This window comes from Podarcis bocagei (genome assembly GCF_964188305.1).
Source record: "Podarcis bocagei genome assembly, chromosome: 17".
Classification (NCBI taxonomy): Eukaryota; Metazoa; Chordata; class Lepidosauria; order Squamata; family Lacertidae; genus Podarcis; species Podarcis bocagei.
Window position 1 is genome coordinate 28,192,933 of NC_138143.1, and position 19,120 is coordinate 28,212,052.

At 45.7% G+C, this 19,120-nt stretch overlaps 1 protein-coding gene across 5 annotated transcripts in view; it reads right to left on the minus strand.

Moving 5' to 3' along the window:
- Positions 1-18,261, minus strand: part of PALM2AKAP2 (PALM2 and AKAP2 fusion) — a 228,592-nt gene extending 210,331 nt beyond the window's left edge. The window contains exon 1 of one of the 5 annotated variants that reach the window (XR_014003284.1): positions 17,793-18,261. Coding sequence is in view for 4 of the 5 variants with exons in the window: in XM_081176172.1 (XP_081032298.1) it covers positions 17,793-17,837 (45 nt within the window). In the remaining variant the exon portion in view is untranslated. The remainder of the gene's footprint in view (positions 1-17,792) is intronic. The other 4 variants (XM_081176172.1, XM_081176169.1, XM_081176171.1 and 1 more) reach the window with 4 other exon arrangements.
- Positions 18,262-19,120: the final 859 nt, after the last annotated feature.

A 19,120-nucleotide genomic window follows, 5' to 3' on the forward strand; every position in this document is an offset into this window, starting at 1 on the left:
AGAACAGTATATTGAGAAAAAGCATTAATTAGGAATCATTTTTAATACCTTATAAAAACAAAACAAAGTTACAGCCGTACCTTGAAAGTCTAACGGAATCCGTTCCAGAAGTCAGTTTGACTTCCAAAACGTTCAAAAATCAAAGCGCAGCTTCTGATTGGCTGCAGGAAGCTCCTGCAGCCAACCGGAAGCCGCGGAAGCCCTGTCGGATGTTCAGCTCCCAAAAGTAGTTCACAAACTGGAACAGTCACTTCCGGGTTTGCGGTGTTCAGGAGCCAAAATGTTCGGGAACTCAGCTGTTGAAAAAGCAAAGTACAACTGTATTCATTTTGGCCTTGCACAGGGCACTGCTGAAATTTGAAAGACCAAGTCCACGCCTGCTGAATTCACTTTCCTGGAAGTAAATTCCACTGAACTCAGTGGGCCTCCTTTCTGATCAACACATGCATTGCAAAGCCTTGTTTAGTATTTGTCTCAGCTTTCCATCAGAGTATCTCAGCAACCTACACAAAAGCCCTATGCTATCATCTGTGTATTGTGGATATGACGCTGAGAGATATTGGCTTGCCTAAAGTCAGTTAGTGAGTTGACGGCTGAAGGCAGGGATGCAAGGCGGCAGGGGCATAGGAAGGGGGGCGGTGGGGGCGGCCCACCCAGGTGTCATCCCTGAGGGGGTTGACAAAATCCCCCCTGGGCAGATCGCCACACTGCCCCCCTGGGCGCTGATTGCTGTGCCGATTGCCCCCCCGGATGCCAATCACTGCACCGATTGCCCCCCGGTCAGGTCACCCCACCCTCTGGGTGCATGGCATGTACGCCACTCCGGGTGCCCGAGTGGCTAGCTCTGCTACTGTGAGGCAGTAGGAACTTCATTCACAATATAGCACAATAGCTCTATTTGGGTACTTGATCCCTCTCACCTGATAGCCCTCATGTGATGGGTAGATTGGGACCGTGCTTGCTGGCCCCAGGCCCCTCAGTCATATCCCTGATAGCTTGGCCTCACCACAGTCAACACACTGTCTTGCTGTATGCACACAGGCCAAGCACAGTTTCAAACCCTGATCATGCACACTTAAGTGCCTGATGCAATAATACATGCATCCAGGCGTACATGTATTTGCTTCCACATTGATAAGAAGTAAGTGGGTGTGTGGCAGATCCTGCCACTACACCCCCCCCCCCCCATCGCATATGCATTCTATGTACAGAAAACATACGGAAAGGACTCCACTCTCAATTATGTCAGTTTCTGAGCCAATTTATTGTATTTCTGGCTTGTGCCAAAAGAAATGCAGACATGACTGCAGTTTCTTCCTGATAGATGTTGACAATATGTGAATGTCAGGCTTCGTAGTGCGAACGTCTCTCTCCGTTGCTACTTTTCCCGTAAGCGGCCAAAAATGTATAGGAAAGCAGGGTGGATAAGAATGAATGAGGAGCGTGGGAGAAAGGGAGGGGGGTAAATTATATTTGAGACGGACAATAGGGCCTTGTTCTCAAACATAAATGAAACACAGCTGCTATACAGCTGTGCCATTCGGCTCCAGAAGTCAAAACACCAGACAGAGTGGAAGTCACCTGTGCAAAGTGAAGAAAAGCATTGAGGCCACTATGAGGCAATGCAATTCCAAGTGGACTGCTGGGCTCTCCTGCGACCAATGAATAAAGCTATTTGGGCCCTGACACTTCAAGAATGTCAAGCCCAAGCACAGACAGCCTTCTAGGATGTCGGCCAGAGTAAAGAATTCGGATTCCAGAAGTTTCACAGCTCATAGAAACCTTTAAAGTGGCCGGTTTCCTACACCAGAGGTTTAAAAAAAAGCCCTTGAGATGAAATAGGTCAGCTTACTCAAGGAGGAAAAGAGAAGCAAATTTGCTAAGACACACCTGATCTGCATGACGCAGGTATTTTATGACTCTATAGCTCCACCTTGCATACGGACACCTGTTTGTATCTGTCTGGTTGTAAACCATATAGTGTCTCTAACATGTAATATAGGGATAGCTTTTGTGGTGTCACCCAAATATTGCTGGATGCTAGTTATTTAATGGATGCGGGTAGCTCTGTAGTCTAAAGCACTGCACCTCTTGGGCTTGCCAATCGGAAGGTTGGCGGTTTGAATTCCCATGACGGGGTGAGCTCCTGTTGCTCTGTCCTAGCTCCTGCCAACCTAGCAGTTCGAAAGCACGCCAGTGCAAGTAGATAAATAGGTACCGCTGCGGTGGGAAGGTAAACGGTGTTTCCATGCGCTCTGGTTTCAGTCACGGTGTTCTGTTGCACCAGAAGTGGTTTAGTCATGCTGGCCACATGACCTGGAAAGTTGTCTGAGGACAAACACCGGCTCCTTCAACCTGTAAGCGAGATGAGTGTGCAACCCCATAGTCGCCTTTGGACTTAACCATCCAGGAGTCCTTTACCTATCTACCTTTATTTATTTATTTATTTATTTATTTATTTATTTCCATAAAGAGGGCAGTTCACAGAAAAAAATACTAGATAAAAAACAAGTAAATAATTAAACCAAAATAACAAAACAATAGTGATCCCTTCCCACATATACATTTAAAAGGCTGTTGGATATTAATCAGCCAAAGGCCTGGTTGAAGAGGAACGTTTTTGCCTGGTGTCTAAGCATATATACAGGGCTGTCTTACGCATATGCGGTGCCAGGGTGCCCAGAGTTCACCATGCTCATCTCTGCTCAGGAACAGAAAACAGGAAACTTAAAGAGCCCAGCACAAGAAACCAGCCCGAGACTTTGGCATTGGTGACTGAGCGAAGCCAGGCACCTCGTGGTGTAAGCAGTGTGCGCTGGGCGAGCCTCTCCATGGCCCTACACCAATCATCCCAGGCATGCAGGAGGGCAGAGCAGGCTGGCAACATCAGAGCCTCGCTGGCTCACTCACCCTCAAACTCGCAGCGCAGAGCCACCTGCAGCAGGAGAGCCCACTGCGGCGCTCCAACCTACGGGTGGGATCTTCCCTGGACTCCAACCCTCGGGCCCCGGACTCTAGGTGTGGTGGCCCTGACAACCTGACGTCTGGGTGCCCCACACCCCTGGCGCCTATGGTTAAGATGGCCCTGCATATATAATGAATGTGCCAGAGCATTCCACAAATGGGCAACCACTAACAGAAAAGGCCTATTCTTGTGTTGCCAGCCTCCAGACCTCACGCAGAGGAATAACACAGAGAAGGGCCTCAGATGATGAACACAGAGTCCAGGACAGTTTATATATGGGGAGAGCCAGTCCTTGATGTATTGCAGTTCTGAGCAGTGGTGTCACAACGGGGGGAGGGCGTGGGGGACGGTACGCCCTGGGTTCCATGCCTGCGGGGGTGACAAGAAGTCACCCAGCGGGGGTTCGCGGCAGCATGAGTAGCCATTGCGCTGCTGCAGCTGCCTTTGGCGGATCCTCTGTTAGCAGCTGCAGCCGCGAGCAGAGGATCCTAGCGCCAGCAGCAAACTGCTAAGTACAGTGCATGTGCGGCATCAGATGCATGCACTGTATGTAGTGACGCTGCACATGCGCTGTACAGTGGTTTGCCGCCGGCGCCACTTCTGCGCCGTATGGTGCTGGGATCCCTCCAGCACCACTACAGCTATGTTCGCGGCTGCAGCAGTGACGGAGGGATCCCGGCACCATCCGTATGGCGCTGGAGTGGCACCGCCGGCGAACCGCTATACAGCGCATGTGTGGCATCACTACGTATGGCGCATGCGTCGTACGTAGTGACGCCGCACATGCGCCCTACATCGTGACGCCCGCCCCAGGTGTCATGACGCCTTCCTTCGCCCCTGGTCCTGAGCCATTGAAAGCTTTATACGTCAAAACCAGCACTTTGAATTGGGCCTGGAAATGAACTGGCAGTCAGGCCAGGATCAGTATGATATGCTCAAACTGTCTTGTCCCAGTTGAGCAACGTGGCCACCAAATTATGCACCAGCTAAAGCTTCCGAACTGTCTTCAGAGGCAGCCCTATGAATAACGCATTGCAGTAATCCAACCTAGAGGGTCCCATCAGCCCCAGGCAGCAAAACCAATGGTTCGGGATGATGGGAGTTGTGTTCCAGCAACATCTGGAGGTCCTTATGTTAGCTACCAATAACCAAGTTGTTTTGCCAAGTCTATACAAACATACATCATAGCTATATTTGTACGTTAACACTAAACTATGGTTTAGCTTTATGTGAAAGAGTCTTGTGTTTATGATTACTCCTTCCCCTCTTCTCTTGCAGTGTGGGCAAATCACATCCATATTCCAGCATTCTGTTTCCTCACATGTAAAACACATACAAGGGAGAGTCAAACAACTTCTGGAGGGTGAAAAGTTCCTTAGCCCTGAGTTATATTTTCAGCAATAGATACCCACATGGTAAAATGTGCTGTGGCATTCTCCATCTTTAAAACCCATTAGAGTTTTCGTCTGATTGTTTCACGCAGGTAATAAAAACAACTGATCTAATATCTAACTAAATTGACATGGAGTGAAGACACAAATCTACAGAGAAGAAGAGAGAATTACTACCTTGGACGCTCTGTTATGCAAGCTGCTCTGAAATTCTTCTATAGCTTTTAACTGCAGAAATGGTTTTTAATGTGGCCAGAATTGCCTCTTGAAATAACCACCCACTCTGACTAAGTACATGTGCTCATTTTTCCTTGAAGGGAGAAATTACCTGATTACTAGAGTATTGTACCCAAAGAATACCAAGCATGCAAAGCCCAGACTCACGATGGTCCTTAAGAGCTTACACCAAATTCTTTAAATGTGCTCTGATTTGATTTTGATTGCAGAACACTGACTATTATAATGCCACCAGGAGCTGCAGCATGAGCTTTCAAGAAAAAATCAATTTGCGCTGGGAAAGCTCTCCTAACAAGATTTGGCAAGACCAGAAATGTTTTTTTAAAAAAGAGCAATGTCATCCTCTTGCAATCAGAGAACCTGTGACCCTCCAGAATAAGTTGGACTTCTGTCAGCCCCAGCCAGCATGGTCAAATGGTCAAGGATGATGGGAATTGTAGTCCAGCAATATCTGGAGGTCCACCAGTTCACAACCCCTACTCCAAATGGAGGGCACAAGCCAAGTGTTGGAAAAGGTATTAAACACCACACCCTGTCCGCTGCTTCTCCCTGAAAATGCCCTGTACAGAGAAATGGTGGAAGGAACTAGCTTGGGAAGCCCCAATGGAAAAAGGGTCAATAATGAGGAGTCAGACAATAATGAGGAGTCAGAGGGAAAAGACTGGGAGGAGGAAGAGTCAGAAGCTGAAGAGGTAACAGGGCTTGGTGAGCTGGGAGTCTGTGGCAGAGAGAAGTCCACAGTTAGAAGCAGAAGCTGAAACAGGGGAGGAGAGAAGCCAAGAGGCAGAGATGAGTCAGGCTGGTGAAGTGGCACAAGCTCCCCTCCCCTCTGCTCTTCCAGAACCAGAAGAGGCATGAAAAGAGTGGTTAACTTCACACAGGCTCAGTCTCGGATTGCTTGGGGGAAAACTCAGGAGAGGAGATGGCTGTGAGGACTTTCATAGAATCATAGAGTTGGAAAAGACCACAAGGGCCATCGTGACCAACCCCCTGCCAAGCAGGAAACACCATCAGAGCACTCCTGACATATGGTTGTCAAGCCTCTGCTTAAAGACCTCCAAAGAAGGAGACTCTACCACACTCCTTGGCAGCAAATTCCACCGTCGAACAGCTCTTACTGTCAGGAAGTTCTTCCTAATGTTTAGGTGGAATCTTCTTTCTTGTAGTTTGGATCCATTGCTCCGTGTCCGCTTCTCTGGAGCAGCAGAAAACAACCTTTCTCCCTCCTCTATATGACATCCTTTTATATATTTGAACATGGCTATCATATCACCCCTTAACCTCCTCTTCTCCAGGCTAAACATGCCCAGCTCCCTTAGCTGTTCCTCATAAGGCATCATTTCCAGACCTTTGACCATTTTGGTTGCCCTCCTCCCAAGTTATTGAGACTTTCATTCTCAATAACTGATCCATACCTACCAGGTATGAGCTGCTGTGGCTCATCAGGCCTGACGCTCCGCCAAGTCTATGCAGATTGTGTTTTTGCTAAAAAGAGTCAACTCCAACTTGCACAATGTGTTTTACTGGCAGCTCGCTCCTGACAATTGTTGCCTCAGTGTCAAGTAGGATGACCATGTGTCCTACTTCACAGAGGAAGTTTCTCTGCAGCTGTCAGAGGACATTCCTCTGTTTTAAGGTGTCATCGATTTGAAGGGCTATCTGATCAAGTCCTGTTTAAAGGCAAAGACCCATAAAAAGGCACACTTGGGGCTTTGGTCAACAGTAAGCACTGGACAGTAAGGCGAGCAGACAGCACAGAACACCTAGTCGCATTTTTGTTCCCTATCAGTATGATGTCTTCTATTTCTATTAAATTACAGCAATTATTTCTAAATTTGAATCTACAGTGGTACCTTGGGTTAAGTACTTAATTTGTTCCGGAGGTCCGTTCTTAACCTGAAACTGTTCTTAACCTGAAGCACCACTTTAGCTAATGGGGCCTCCTGCTGCCACCGCGCTGCCAGAGCACGATTTCTGTTCTTATCCTGAAGCAAAGTTCTTAACCTGAAGCACTATTCCTGGGTTAGTGGAGTCTGTAACCTGAAGTGTATGTAACCTGAAGCATATGTAACCCGAGGTACTACTGTATATGCCATATGCATATGGCACAGACTTGGTGGAGTGTCAGGCCTGATGAGCCACAGTGGCTCATACCTGGTAGGTCCCCTCTTTTGACTTTCTTTTTTTTTGTGTTGCATTTTCTCTCTTCTTTTTTGCCCATCGCCACCCAAGTGTCCGGCATGGTAGGATTTAATTGGTTTGGTATCACCTGCCTGCCTGAAACAGGAGTGAGGTCTTCATGAATACACAAAAGCGATAATGGGGCCCTTAATTTTTATCAGAGTTGGTGTGTGTGTGTGTGTGTGTGTGTGTGTGCTTGTTTCTTTTTTGCAAATCGGAACACTGGGGTGCATTTTGCTATGACATTCTGGAACCCTAAGAGAAGAAATCAATGCCAGACCCTTAACAAAAGCCACACACAGCAAATGGAACTGTAGTACCTGGGGCCATAGTGGCATTGCACAATCTGATCAGCTATTTAAAAGAAATATATCTAAAAGCATGTGAAGGCATTTGCCAAAAACGGAAAGGATATTAGCGTTCCAATCTCAGTCGACCTCAAAGGAAGGCTTTGACAGATTACATTAGCTACTCCTTCAAAGCACAAACACAAAAGGCCCTTTATTTGTTTTAGACAAGGAAATTCTAAATTATCACACAGCAAAAATAAACTCGCCTATGACATAGGGTCAGAAATTAAACATGAGAAGCAGGAAATTGTTCGGAGTAATGGATCTCACACTTCTAGATTTACAACAAAAAAGAGAGGCCATTAGCTAGCTAGAATGGCTAACTATTTTTTTAAAAAAACACTGGTCTACACTGGACAAGGACAGGCCAAAGCAAGATTAAGCAGAGTCATAGCAGAATCTGATTGGACGAGGGCAGAACATGGAAAGTCCAGGGTAAGAGTCATGGGAAAATCGGGCAGATAAGGGATGATCAAGTTTGATGCGCTACAATGGGCTAGGAAAAACCCAGAAGGCCTGATGCAGATATATGGGCTGGTACTAAATTTCAGGTGGCCTACGACACAGTGTTGTCAATACATCGCCACTCCTCCAACACACAACACACACACACACACACACACACACACAGACAATGTGGCTATACTTTCCTTTCTCTTTTGACACTGCTGCCATGTTGGCAGCTATAATTTTCCTCCTCACTGCCCTCCCATTGTATTTTTATGTTGGGTGAGTGGCAATACCGCTTTAGAATGGAAGCCAAACACACTTTTTATCTACAGCTGCCAACTGCTACTTTAATTTACTCACAATTCAGTGCCATAGCACAAGGATCTATGAATTTCTCAGCCAGGCTGGTGAGAGGCCCCTTCTGAGCCATCAAGACCCTTGGCCAGTGCCTGACCTGGCTGATCCCTGGTGCAAGTCCTGCAGGTAAGGAACAGACCAGGACAGCAGAAGCAGGTGGTCCTCATGGGTAGAACTGACAGGATCTAAACCAGACATAGGCAAACTCAGCCCTCCAGATGTTTTGGGACTACAACTCCTATCATCCCTGACCACTGGTCCTGTTAGCTAGGGATGATGGGAGTTGTAGTCCCAGAACATCTGGAGGGCCAAGTTTGCCTGTGCCTGATCTAGATGATGGACTCAGCTACACTCAGTCGATTATATAATTATAACTGCATTATAAACATGTCACAGATGGTGCTATAGAGCACAAAACTTTGTCTTTGCAATTTTACGTAGAGTTTTCCCCACTTTTGGTTATAACAATTTAATTTATGACTTACTTTTTTCCTGTGTGTAGATCCTGCCTATGCTGGCATCCCAGAACTATTCTAAAGGTGTACAGTTATAGTGCTAGTTCCAGCTAATATTTGATGGGGCTTGAATTCATGTGCCACCTTTGCCACAGCCTTCTACTGTGACATGGGATAAGCACAGTTACTTTATACTTACTTACTTTGAAATTATGAACTTTGCAAATGCAGTAGAGCACCCTACAAATGCTGTTGAAATCATGACTATTAAAATAATTTGGTTTTTGAATTTTTAAAATCTCCGGCAGCTTAACTGAATTTGGAAAATACTGGAGTAAACATTGCTATTCGTTCTGCAGCAATGGATGCTTTGTGATTCTGAGGAGATGGCCACTTAATGGCTCGTGTTACTATAAGATTTGAGCATCTTTCCATACTCAAAGACATTTTACCCTGCGATGTTAAGAACTCATTTTCAAAGGTTTACAGAGGAGGACTTTAAAACTGCAAAGCAACTCAGTGGATTGCCCAAGGTCACACACAAGATCTGCACTGCCATGGAACAGGATTCCTCAAAAGGCAACAGTGCACCAGTTATCGATCCTGCTTTCCTTTCCTAGAAGACAAGGGAAGTCTTATTGTCAGCTGCTGAAATATTTTTGGCTTGGCAATGGAAAGGCTGGTATTCCAGCAATTCACTATGCAGAGCAATAGATTTAAACATAGCTAAGACTCCAGCAACAAAGCACTCGTGATAGGAAACACATTGGTGAGCGATCTGCAGCTGATCTGCAATAAGAGGCAGGCTTTAATACATTATTTTGTCATTCTAGAAGATTTTGCTGGATGAGAAGAACCCTAGCTTCAATTTATTCATAGTTGGAGGTAGGGATGGGCAAAGCATTCAGTTTTGGTGCTCCAGCTTCCTATTTCCCCCCCATCTTCAATTGCATTTCTGCACAATTTGCTATATTTTTGAAAATCCTCACAAAATATGTCATAATTTTAATGTCAGAATAAACACATTTTTGCACATAGTTTTGACTGGTGTGCCCATTTTTGTAAAGCACTTTCCTGTAATTTAATGCGCATATATATATATATATATATATATATATATATATATGAGATGATCATATGGTAAATGTATTGTCTAGTCTCAGCAGTAAATACTTTTAAGAAAAGGTTAGGATTGGTTTATTTACCTTTGTTATATGCTCCCCAGTCTCCAGGCTAGGCTTCCTCAAGCACGGCCCACCAGATGTTTTGCGACTACAATTCCCATCATCCCTGACCACTGGTCCTGCTAGCTAGGGATCATGGGAGTTGTAGGCCAAAAACATCTGGAGGGCCGAGGTTGAGGAAGCCTTGGCTAGGACCTGAACTACAGTGGTACCTCGGGTTACAGACGCTTCCAGTTACAGATGCTTTAGGTTACAGACTCTGCTAACCCAGAAATAGTACCTCGGGTTATGAACTTTGCTTCAGGATGAGAACAGAAATTGCGCGGCGGCGGCAACAGTGGGAAGCCCCATTAGCTAACGTGGTACCTCAGGTTAAGAACAGTTTCAGGTTAAGAATGGAACTCCAGAACGAATTAAGTTCTTAATCCGAGGCACCACTGTAATGGCTTCAACTTACAAGAAAGGAGATTCCAACTCAACATCAGGGAGACCTTTTTGTCACTAAGAGCTGTTTGACAGTGAAACAGACTCACACAAGAGGTGGTGGACTCTCCTGATTGGCGGTTTTCAACCAGAGGTTGGATGGCCATCTGTCCTGGATGCTTTAGCTGAGATTCCTGCATTGCAGGGGGTTGGACTAGATAACGCTTGGGGTCCCTTCCAACTCAACAATTCTAGGTGCCTATGGTCTTTGTATGTGTCATCTGATGCCTGACCTGTAGTATTGAGTGTCCCTGTAAGTTAGTTTCTTCCAGTGTTTGTCTCATTCCCATTACATTTTCAGGGAGATGTTTTAAGAATAACTTGCTCAAAAAAGGCTGACGTATGATGTGACCCTGAGATAGCAGAGGGTTGGGGATTGTGGTGCTTTGTCTGTTAAATAATTTAAGCCCAGTTTATGTTATACAGATCTTTAATCTGTTGTTACCTCTGCCAAGCCTTCGGTGGTGAGGCTGGCTATAAATCTACATAAGTTAACAGCTCTTGATCCTGAGCATGCTCTCTACTGCTGCTGAAACATTAACGGCAGTCTTGCAAGGTACCTCTTGCATATATTAAACATCTGTCTCTGTTGACCGCGGCAACATGACAGATGATTTAATCAAGGCAGCTCATCCTTTGACCTACAGCCTCTAATGATCAATCTGTTAGTGCGATTCCAGTATTGGGAGTCCATGTTCTGCCCATGTCCAGGCTTATTTCTGTTCAGAAATCATTCTTGTTTATACCATCTAAATGTCATTTTTTTTAAAAAAAGGGGATGTGTGGCAGTAATGCTGCAAAAATGCTGATTTCAGCTGTAAATTATATGGACATCTTGCTTTTATTCTCCGCTCCAAGATCTTAATTATATAGGCATCTTGCTGCGAGATATAACCCTGAGTACCTCTGAACCAGTAGTGATGTATGGAAGTGAGAGCTGGACCATAAAGAAGGCTGATCGCTAAAGAATTGATGCTTTTGAATTATGGTGCTGGAGGAGACTCTTGAGAGTCCCATGGACTGCAAGAAGATCAAACCTATCCATTCTGAAGGAAATCAGCCCTGAGTGCTCACTGGAAGGACAGATCCTGAAGCTGAGGCTCCAATACTTTGGCCACCTCATGAGAAGAGAAGACTCCCTGGAAAAGACCCTGATGTTGGGAAAGATGGAGGGCACAAGGAGAAGGGGACAATAGAGGACGAGATGGTTGGAGAGTGTTCTTGAAGCTACCAGCATGGGTTTGACCAAACTGTGGGAGGCATTGGAAGACAGGAGTGCCTGGCATGCCTGGCGTGCTCTGGTCCATGGGGTCACGAAGAGTCAGTCACCACTAAATGACTAAACAACAACAACAACAACAACCTCTGAAGTAGTTATTCGCTCCTCCAAAACTGATCAATTGGGTAAAGGCACCATAGTCAGACTGGCGGCTTCACATCAGAAAGGCTCCACCCTGGTAAAGGATACCAAGAGGTATCTGGATTTGAGGCCCACGGGGACAGGCCCTCTTTTCATTCACAAAGATCGCTCTTGCCTCACCAGGCATCAATTCACTCAGGTGTTGTGCAATTGAGGTATGCAGCTTATAGGCAACTGAATTTGCAGCACACATAGAATAGGAGCAACTACAAGCACAGTGCAATGGGGGCTACTGAGCGACAGAATAAAAGCCATTAGGTGATGGAGTTCTACTGCTTATAAGAAATATGTTCTCCAAAACTCCTTGGAACTTACTCTCTCTTTATAATTCCTTGGTTTGCAGGTATGCTGGGTAAGGTAGCATTCTGGGGACTCAGCTTACGCCATGCACACATGCTGCAGGGTGTGCTGACGTCATGTGTGCATGCCATGGGGCATGCACGCATGGCATGCTGATGTCGCACAGCCCCAGGCCCCCTCAATCACAGGGGTAAGGCAATGTGCATGATTCATGGTGAGTTCTGGCACCTATTTTTCTCAAAAAATAGCACTGTGTATACCTCTATAACAAGGGACGCGGGTGGTGCTGTGGGTTAAACCACAGAGCCTAGGACTTGCCGATCAGAAGGTCGGCAGTTCGAATCCTCACGACGGGGTGAGCTCCCGTTGCTCGGTCCCAGCTCCTGCCAACCTAGCAGTTTGAAAGCACATCAAAGTGCAAGTAGATAAATAGGTACCACTCCGACGGGAAGGTAAACGGCATTTCCGTGTGCTACTGTGGTTCGCCAGAAGCGGCTTAGTCATGCTGGCCACATGTCTGCGGACAAATGCCGGCTTCCTCGGCCAATAAAGCGAGATGAGTGCCACAACCCCAGAGTCGGTCACGACTGGACCTAACGGTCAGGGGTCCCTTTACCTTTAGTTTATACCTCTATAATACTTTCAGGGGTGCGGGTGGGTGTTTGTGGAGACCCAAGGAAGTGGAACGCAAACTAGGAAAAGATCAGAGGAGGAGCTGCAGCAGCTTCTTACCCCGATTCCTGTGAGAATCCTTCAAAAAGTGATCCAGTGCAGAATATCCTTATATGACTGCTGATACACATTACTCACGGGGTCACCAAGCCATCCATAAATTGCAAAGCCATGGGGCTGAACCTGTCCACCCTGCCATCAGTTGCCATCTGCACATGAAATCCACCTCCTGGGGGGATGATTTCTAACATTCCAAACCTCTGAGCAGACTGAAGCCATATTGCTTTGGGTTTAAAAGGCCATAGGAATTGTTCTTCCTTTCACTCAGGCAACCACAAAATATAGTTTGGTCCCTACAAGAGAAATGACCAAACAATGCCCATGCCCATTGCTCACAAGAAGCAATGGCCAAGGGCATATCAATGTTCAGTGGATTTACAGGGCAATTCCCTTCCCCCTTTCCTAAGTTTTGATGAAATAGATTTGGAGAATACATTGTCAGTGTCCTGAAAACTAGGGGAATGTCACCATCCCCGCCACCCATTGCAGTTACTGCTTCAAAGATGGCAGTAAAGTTTTCAGTACAAGCCTATATAAGTTTTTGAGTAGACTAGGAAATGTGGTTCATGGGGCTAACACCCAGATAAGTGGCTATAAGACTTCATCATTCATGGTTGTGTTTTTGTTTTACCTTATTTTTTAATAATAATAATAATAATAATAATAATAATAATAATAATAATAATAATAATAATAATAATTTTAAACCCCGCCCATCTGGCTGGGTTGTCCCAGCCACTCTGGGTGGCTCCCAAAAGAATATTAAAAACATGATAAAGCATCAAACATTAAAAACTTCCCTAAACAGGGCTGCCTTCAGATGTCTTCTAAAAGTCAGGTAGTTGTTTATTTCCTTGACATCTGATGGGAGGGCGTTCCACAGGGCGGGTACCACTACCGAGAAGGTCTTCTGCTGGTTCCCTGTAACCTCACTTCTCACAGTGAGGGAACTGCCAGAAGGCCCTTGGAGCTGGACCTCAGTGTGGTGATATCCTTCAGGTATACTGGAGTGTCTCCACCTCCATTGTTCAGCCCAGACAGTGAGGTCCAGGACAAAGAGCTGCCGGAAGTCACCATGAATGCCTCCCTCATTCTCTTAGAATGACAATGGTGCCCACCTGAGAAGTGCTGGATCCCACCTGAGAGGTGCCGGAACTGCATTCCGGTGAGTTCAGGCTAACCCCCCCTTGTTTTGCCCCCCTTGCTTTGAAAGGACATTATATGCACCAGTATGCACAGTGACTGAACTGACAAGGCATCAGGAAAATCCATAGAGGTTTTCCTAATCTTATTAGGAACTTCAGAAATTGCCTCATATTGTGTCAGGCCACTGGTCCCACTAACTCAGTATTGTCCACACTGACTCTCTAGGGCAGCGATTCTCAACCTTTGGGTCCCCAGATGTTGTTGGACTACAACTCCCATCAACCCTGAGCTCTGGCCTTGCTAGCTGGGGGTGATGGGAGTTGTAGTTCAACAACATCTGGGACCCACAGGTTGAGAAAGGCTGCTCTAGGGTTTCAGGCTGGAGATTTTTCCAGCTCTACCTGGAGACACTAAGAATTGACCCTGGGCAAGATCCTCTACTACTGAGCTTCTGGGGAAGCTAGAAAGAAAGTGCATAGCCACTGTACTGTATTAGAATCGAATTGCATACTGTGGGCCAGCATAAATAGGCATAGAAATGAAGAGTAGATAAATTCAATATGGATCATCAATGGCCTTTGTCAAAAAACGCCAACCAATCAGGCCTTGGATGATTTGAGGCTATGAGGGACAGCTCCACCTTCTGCAGGATCTTATGCCTTTGCCTTGCCCTTCCCCATTGCCCTGAAGCTTCATGAAGCCTGTTGCCTGGAAGACAGTTTTGGAAAGGGTGCATGGGAGACATTGAAAGTCAGACGTTGAAAATGTGAATGAATATGGGGCATGGAAGAGGAACAGTATCTCCGTAGGTGAGAAATGAGGAAGGGACTGAGAGAGCAGACCCAGGTGAGAACATCAGGGGAGGATGCAGCAAGTGAGAGAGGTGATTCCCAAAAAATACTTGTAGGTTAACCGTGGATGGTTTTATGCTGCTTTTGTGGAGCTACTTGGCCTTCTGTCTAGGGCATTTTCATATCTGGTTTTATGCTCTGTCCTGTATGCTTTAAGCTTGGAATAAGTTAGTTTATTTGTAAGGTTTAATACCTAGTTGAATGGATTGTTTGGTTGGGTGGCTGATATTCTTGTATTTCCTTACTGATATCATATTTATGTGTAATTGTTCGTACTATGATTTTGAATGCTTAATGCAGTTCCCTTGATGTCACCTGTCTTGGATACTGTCTTATGGAAAAGTGACATACATGAATGGTTGATCCTTCCCTTGAACTATAGCACCCACTAATTTGTGAATGGGGAAAGGGCCATATTATGTGGCAGTCACATGACTGCTTACCCACCTCTCTAAGAAGACACTGCTCACAGCTATTTGAACTGGACTACAGGCAGAACTAGGCCTCGGATTCCATTCATTTCAAGATAAGTTCAGCATGAGCAACGTGATCTGAATTGTGCCGGGGGGAGGGAGAGTCAAAAGTACGGCTTCCCATCTACTGATTCCCACTAATAACCACCCACAACCACCACCAACTAGTAGTGTTCTGTCTTGTGACATCTGAGGCATCTCCAGCCTATCAGTATTTTGTGGGAGGGATTCAAATGTGTACTGAGAAATTTGGGTTTGTGCAATTAAATGGACTACAGTGCTTTGCCGCTCTAGCAAATCAAATGAATTTTTAAAAAGAAGCACAGTTTTTGCTGTTAAGGGCAATGGGGAAATGCACTCAAAAGGGTGGAATGAATTAATGGTTAGCAGGAAGATGTGTAAACACCTTGCAGGGAAATGTACGAATGCTCATTGTACAAACAAATCAGAACAAATGCACAATAAAGACCAGATAGACTCTAAGCATAAGCTTTGCACAAGCAAATCAGGATGAACGCTCAATAAACAGATTGTCTGGAGGAGCCCTTGGTCTTTGCTTATCTGTTCACAGCAAACCTTAAGACCGACCTGTTAGTGCCTTATTAAAGTACATTGAACAAGTTAATTCAAAGCACAGTGAGTTCCCTATGCATAAGGCTTGGAGACTTGGCGTCGAGTTTTAGAAGGAAAAAGCACACACACTTGCCTACTTCTTAAAAGCTAAAATATTAAACACTTTAAATCACCAGACATTTTTTTGTTGTTGTTCCCCAACCAGTGGAACCTTTTTGATGTTTTCCGGGAAGAATTTCAAAGGATTTAATGCATAGTAGACCTGCAGATTTTTAAATTTAAAAGGCATGCATTAGTGGATTAACTGACCTAAGAAAAACAGCTTTTCAGAGTAACGAGAGCAGAAGCCATTCCTATGCCTACAAAGGAAATATAGAATCCATCTGGGGGCAGCTCTAAGTAAAACACAACATCTGTTGATCATTGGCAACACTCTGGCAGAGTTCCTGAAAATCAAGGGGCCTGAGTCATTTTCTGCCTTCTCACTTCAGACCTGAGACACACAGACGTCTGCATGTACGGAGCCAAGCCCTTCTGAGCCTGTAGCTTTGCTCCATTTAGCATATCAGCTCCACAAAGTGCAGAGGAAAGCCTCCCTACTGTTAGTTGGATGAAGCTCATGGGCTGGCTCAAGGACAAGGTCAGGAAGGGATAGCCGATGAGCAGAAAGCACAACAGTGTGGCTCTCTGGGAGTATTGCAATCATTTTGATTCAAGTTAAAGTTTCCCCCTAGGAATAATTTTAAGACAAAGACAATTTTAAAAAATAAATGAAAATGCCAGTCCAGTTTCAAAATACTGTACTGAGAGTCAGATTATTAATTTCACTCTCTGGGATTCTGCAGAAATAGATCGGAATCACTGTGATGCAGTGCAACTTAGACTTTAAATGCCTAAGCAGAAAACAATGCTTTCAGGGGCTATTTCACCACATTGTGGGCTCACATCTCCTTTCAGTGACCTTCGTCGCTCTTGCCTGATGTTTCTTGGGGCACATAAAAAGGGATTGTGGTCCTTAATGAAGAGGGGAGCCCAAACTCTCCGCCTTTGATTACTCTTCCCCTCCCCAAGAGATGATCGCTTGTAGAAAACAAACAGGGCCATTCACATTAACGTCAGTGAAGAAACTTGCACTTGAGGCTGAATGAAAAGTGAGTCACGTAGTGGTGCTTTTGTGGTGAAGATATACAAGGCTGCATTTTCTATTAGAATTGTTTTTTAATCATGGGAAATGGACCTGGGAATGTTCCAATACATGTTAAGATTGTGACCCATCACTTCCTGGTTCACACCATATTGTGGTGACATGTGCTGGACATGTGCTATCCAGAACCTTTACATGTGCTGGAGCATTTCCAGCTCATGTGGGCATGTCGGGTTCCCACTTATGGGACCTTCGGGATGTTGAAAAATGGTTGTGAGGACTGTTGTGAAAGGCGTTTTTGCTACCGAAAAGCAACAAACCCTCGGAACTCCCATAAGTACATGTCTTGACTTGACCTAACGCATCTGATGAAAACTATTAAGCTGAACAGATGAGGTTACAATTCACAGTCAAGAAGATCAGCTATTTAGTCTGCAATCCTACACATGCTCACTAGGGAGCTGAACTCAGTGGGACTTACTTCTGGGGAGGCGTGCCTATGGTTGCACTGAAAACTGACCATTAATACGATTTATATTTGACTTTGCTGAAAAATTATGACCACGACTACAGCAGTGGTACAGTTTTTGTTTGAGCCAAAGCGCTGCAGGCTTTGATCCAGAAAAAACAGCAACGCCCTGCACCTGTCTTGAACATAAAATAAGCCAGTCCCCCCTGAGTGACCACTGTTCCGATTCCAAGCCATCTGCCAACCATTTCCACAGTGCACTGATATTTTTGTGCTGGAAGTGAATAGTATTTCTCCCTCCTGCTTTTCCTCTGCTCTTCCACGGGTGTTTCAAGCATGCCGTGATACATGATAAGAAAGCCGGTGTCTGGGAAGTACAAATCCATCAGAACCCGATCTATCATGCTCTACAAGTCAAGGCATCTGTTTGCTACAAAGCAATGGAGTAAACAAATGAAAGAAAGATGAACTCAGCACAACTTCACTGCATATCTAAAGCTTGCCATTTGCGTCCGATGCATGCGCTGGAATCCTGAGCACCCTTTTCTTCTTCTTCTGCTCTCTCATCACACAATCTCTCTCTCTCTCTTTCCCACAGACAAAAGAGCCAAGGAAAATGAAGCAGACTTACTGCAATAGCTTGTAGCCTTTCCCTGTGCAATTCAGCCTCCGCCATCCTGGGAGAGAAGGATGCAGCAGAAGAGGAGATAGGGAGGAGGAGGGGAGAAGACACTGCAGTCACCCAGGGAGTCGCACGCCCGAGTTAAGCCACAAGAGTATTTGGAAAGAAACGCCGAGCAGGATCCTAGCCGTGATAACAACGGTAATAATAATTTTAAAAAAGCAGGCACAGCTGGAGAGACACTGCAGACAGGCTCAGGGGAAGATAATTCCAACCACGGGGACCAGACTGGTGCCTGCCTGCCTCTTGCCTCCCAGCTGTAGGGCTGCTGCTAACTGCATTTCATTGCTGCTGTCGCTGCTGCTTCTATGCACTGTTGCTGTCACACAAGTATGTATGTATGTGCTCTGAAAGCAGCTGAGTCCAAGGGGATGGCTCGCATGGCTGTAATTTTTTGTTGGTGTCTGGGGTGGGGGGGGGAGCTCTTGCCGTTTCGCAGCGCCTTCGCTCCTCCTCTGGAGTGCTGGGTCAACCCAAGGAGGCTTGACATCAGCAGCGTATATAGTAATCAGAACCTGCATGAAACGGCAAGGGAGGGGAGAGAGAGAGAGAGAGAGAGAGAGAGAGAGGAAGCCAGCCCAGCTACGGCGCACAGCCCAGCTTTGCAAGGGAGATTCAGGGAGGAGGTGGAGGGAAAGGTGGAGTTATAATAATAATAATAGTAGAATGTGGCATTCTGCCACTCAACAGCTATCGAGCCATTTGGAATCTCTCTAAACTGTTACAATATGGGTGAATTTGGAAAGGAAGAGAAAAGAAAGGCAGGAATGCCCAGTTTGCTGCTTGCTATATACTGACGCTTAAGTGGAGTTCTGTGATTCTTTCCTCTGTTCATTTTTTAAGCCGAAACAGCCTGCAGTAGACTACCTATATATCTGGGCAGCTTATCCCCTTCTCCTCCTGTCCCCACCCCTCTTCCCATCTCAAAATTGCTCTCTCCACTTCCTGATGTTTTTTCCTGACCTGGGGAGCCAGGGAGAAATATGGGGGACTCATCTCTTTCCTGCTACAGTTTTTTTTGTGTGCTTTTTAAAAATCAACTTGGGGAGAGCAACTTTGAGTTGAAAAATGATCAGAGGGGAAAGGGTTAAACAACCTCCTGCTGCCCAGCCACTTCGACACAACTTGGCCCAGGCTATTTTGGGTTGAAAAGGAAAACACACTGGGGGGGGGGGATCACGGCACTCCATATAACGTGTGGTTTATTTAAGAGAAATTATTCTTTCTTGCTGCTCTGTCCTAAGGGACTGAGGCCAGTTATAATTCACTCTTGGTTT